Below are 1,509 nucleotides of genomic sequence, written 5' to 3'. Positions count from 1 at the left end.
TTTTTGTGTTGATAAGAATGATTTGGGAGGTATAAATATAAAAAAATTGAAATTAGATTTACTTATAAGCATTGGTTTGTATCCTGGCATGTAAACATTAGATAAATAATATAATAATATCATTGGTTATTTATATAAATTCTGGAAATAAAAATAGCAGCTTTAACCGCATAAAAATAAAATAAAATAAAAGAGAAATGAAAATGAAAATGAAAAGTTTAATTTGGAAGGGAGGCAAAAAAAATACAAAATCCGAAACCCATCTTCTTTGTTTCCCTCGCCATCTGCTGCGAAGACGAAGCTCCCATTTATTAAAAATCCGATAAATGCGTTGAGAAGGAAGAAAGCGACAAAGAAGAGTGAAAGAAAAGCGAGGGGACGAGAGGAGGGGAAAGAAGAGAGCTATAGCGACCGGGAGAAGGAGAATCGATGAACGACATTGCTGATCTGACATTCTTTTCATAAACTAGGGTTTCAGCGGCCGGGGGGCTTCTTTGATTTCTTTGTTTAGCTTCCTTTTTTGATTGGAATAGCTTATTTATGGCCCTTTGTCTGAGGGCGTGGTAGTGAGTTCACGTTGGATCGCTCGCGCCGGCTTGTTTAATTTGGAGCCGTCTTATTTGTGAGTTTTCGATTGATTTGTGCCCTAGATTTGCATAGTTCTGACGTGCTTTTACGGATCCCCGGTAATGCATTTTGTTTGAAAGGAAACGCTGAAATTGTGTGCGTTGCACTGATAGAGATATTGTCATATTGTGACAAACTATCATATTTAATAAGATATTTTGGATCTCTGCGAAGTTTATTTCATATTGGAGACCATGGGTATCGCTGCGAGGCGGCATTTTTGCAGTAGAAAGGGGTCTCGGATGACACGTCTCGTTTTAAAGATGATAGTTTGAATCAGCAAGGGAGGATTGAGCAACAGACAGCATGGGAAGCATTAGTCCAGACGATACTTTAGGTGAACTTAGCTTTCTATATTTATGGACTCCTGTTGGATTTGGGTTGCTTCTTATTTTCCTTTTCTTTCTGGATTCAGCCAAGAGGCGATCACTACTAGAGTGGCTAAATAATCTGTTTCCTGGCCTCGATATTCCCTTGGAAGCATCAGAAGAACAACTAAGGATGCTATTGTTTGATGGAACAGTTTTATGTGGAATTGTGAACCAACAAGATCCTACTTTCCTTGTGGTATGGTCTTTGGCATTCAAACTTATTTCAAACCTGAGATTTGTTTCAGGCCAAAAGTTAAAATCTTTATGAGAGGTTCCTGAAATTGCTGCAGAATCAGAAAGGTGCTTATATATCATCTGAGCAGTGTCGGGAGAAAGTCAGGAGATTCCTTTTGGTTATAGAGGCAATGGGTTTGCCCGTGTTTTCTACCGGTGATTTGGAACATGTAATAGCCTGTCCCTTAAGTGAAAGAAATTGATACGCTAATTTTTTTAACCAACAATGGATCATGCTTACAACTTGATAACAATTCAAAGTTGTTTTTTTTTTTTT

The 1,509-nt window shown here is 37.8% G+C and overlaps 1 protein-coding gene across 1 annotated transcript; it reads left to right on the top strand.

Moving 5' to 3' along the window:
• Positions 1-236: 236 nt before the first annotated feature.
• LOC110035143 (kinesin-like protein KIN-14K) lies at positions 237-1,402 on the top strand (the record flags this gene model as incomplete). The annotated part of the gene is made up of 3 exons (XM_020739384.1): positions 237-964; positions 1,043-1,194; positions 1,289-1,402. Coding segments are annotated over exons 1-3 (297 nt in total), but the record flags the coding sequence as incomplete, so codon positions are not given.
• Between the last annotated feature and the right edge of the window lie 107 nt (positions 1,403-1,509).

The sequence above is a fragment of the Phalaenopsis equestris genome, unplaced genomic scaffold, assembly GCF_001263595.1.
Source record: "Phalaenopsis equestris unplaced genomic scaffold, ASM126359v1 Scaffold196384, whole genome shotgun sequence".
NCBI classification, from domain to species: Eukaryota; Viridiplantae; Streptophyta; class Magnoliopsida; order Asparagales; family Orchidaceae; genus Phalaenopsis; species Phalaenopsis equestris.
This window is presented reverse-complemented; position numbering and strand designations above follow the sequence as displayed.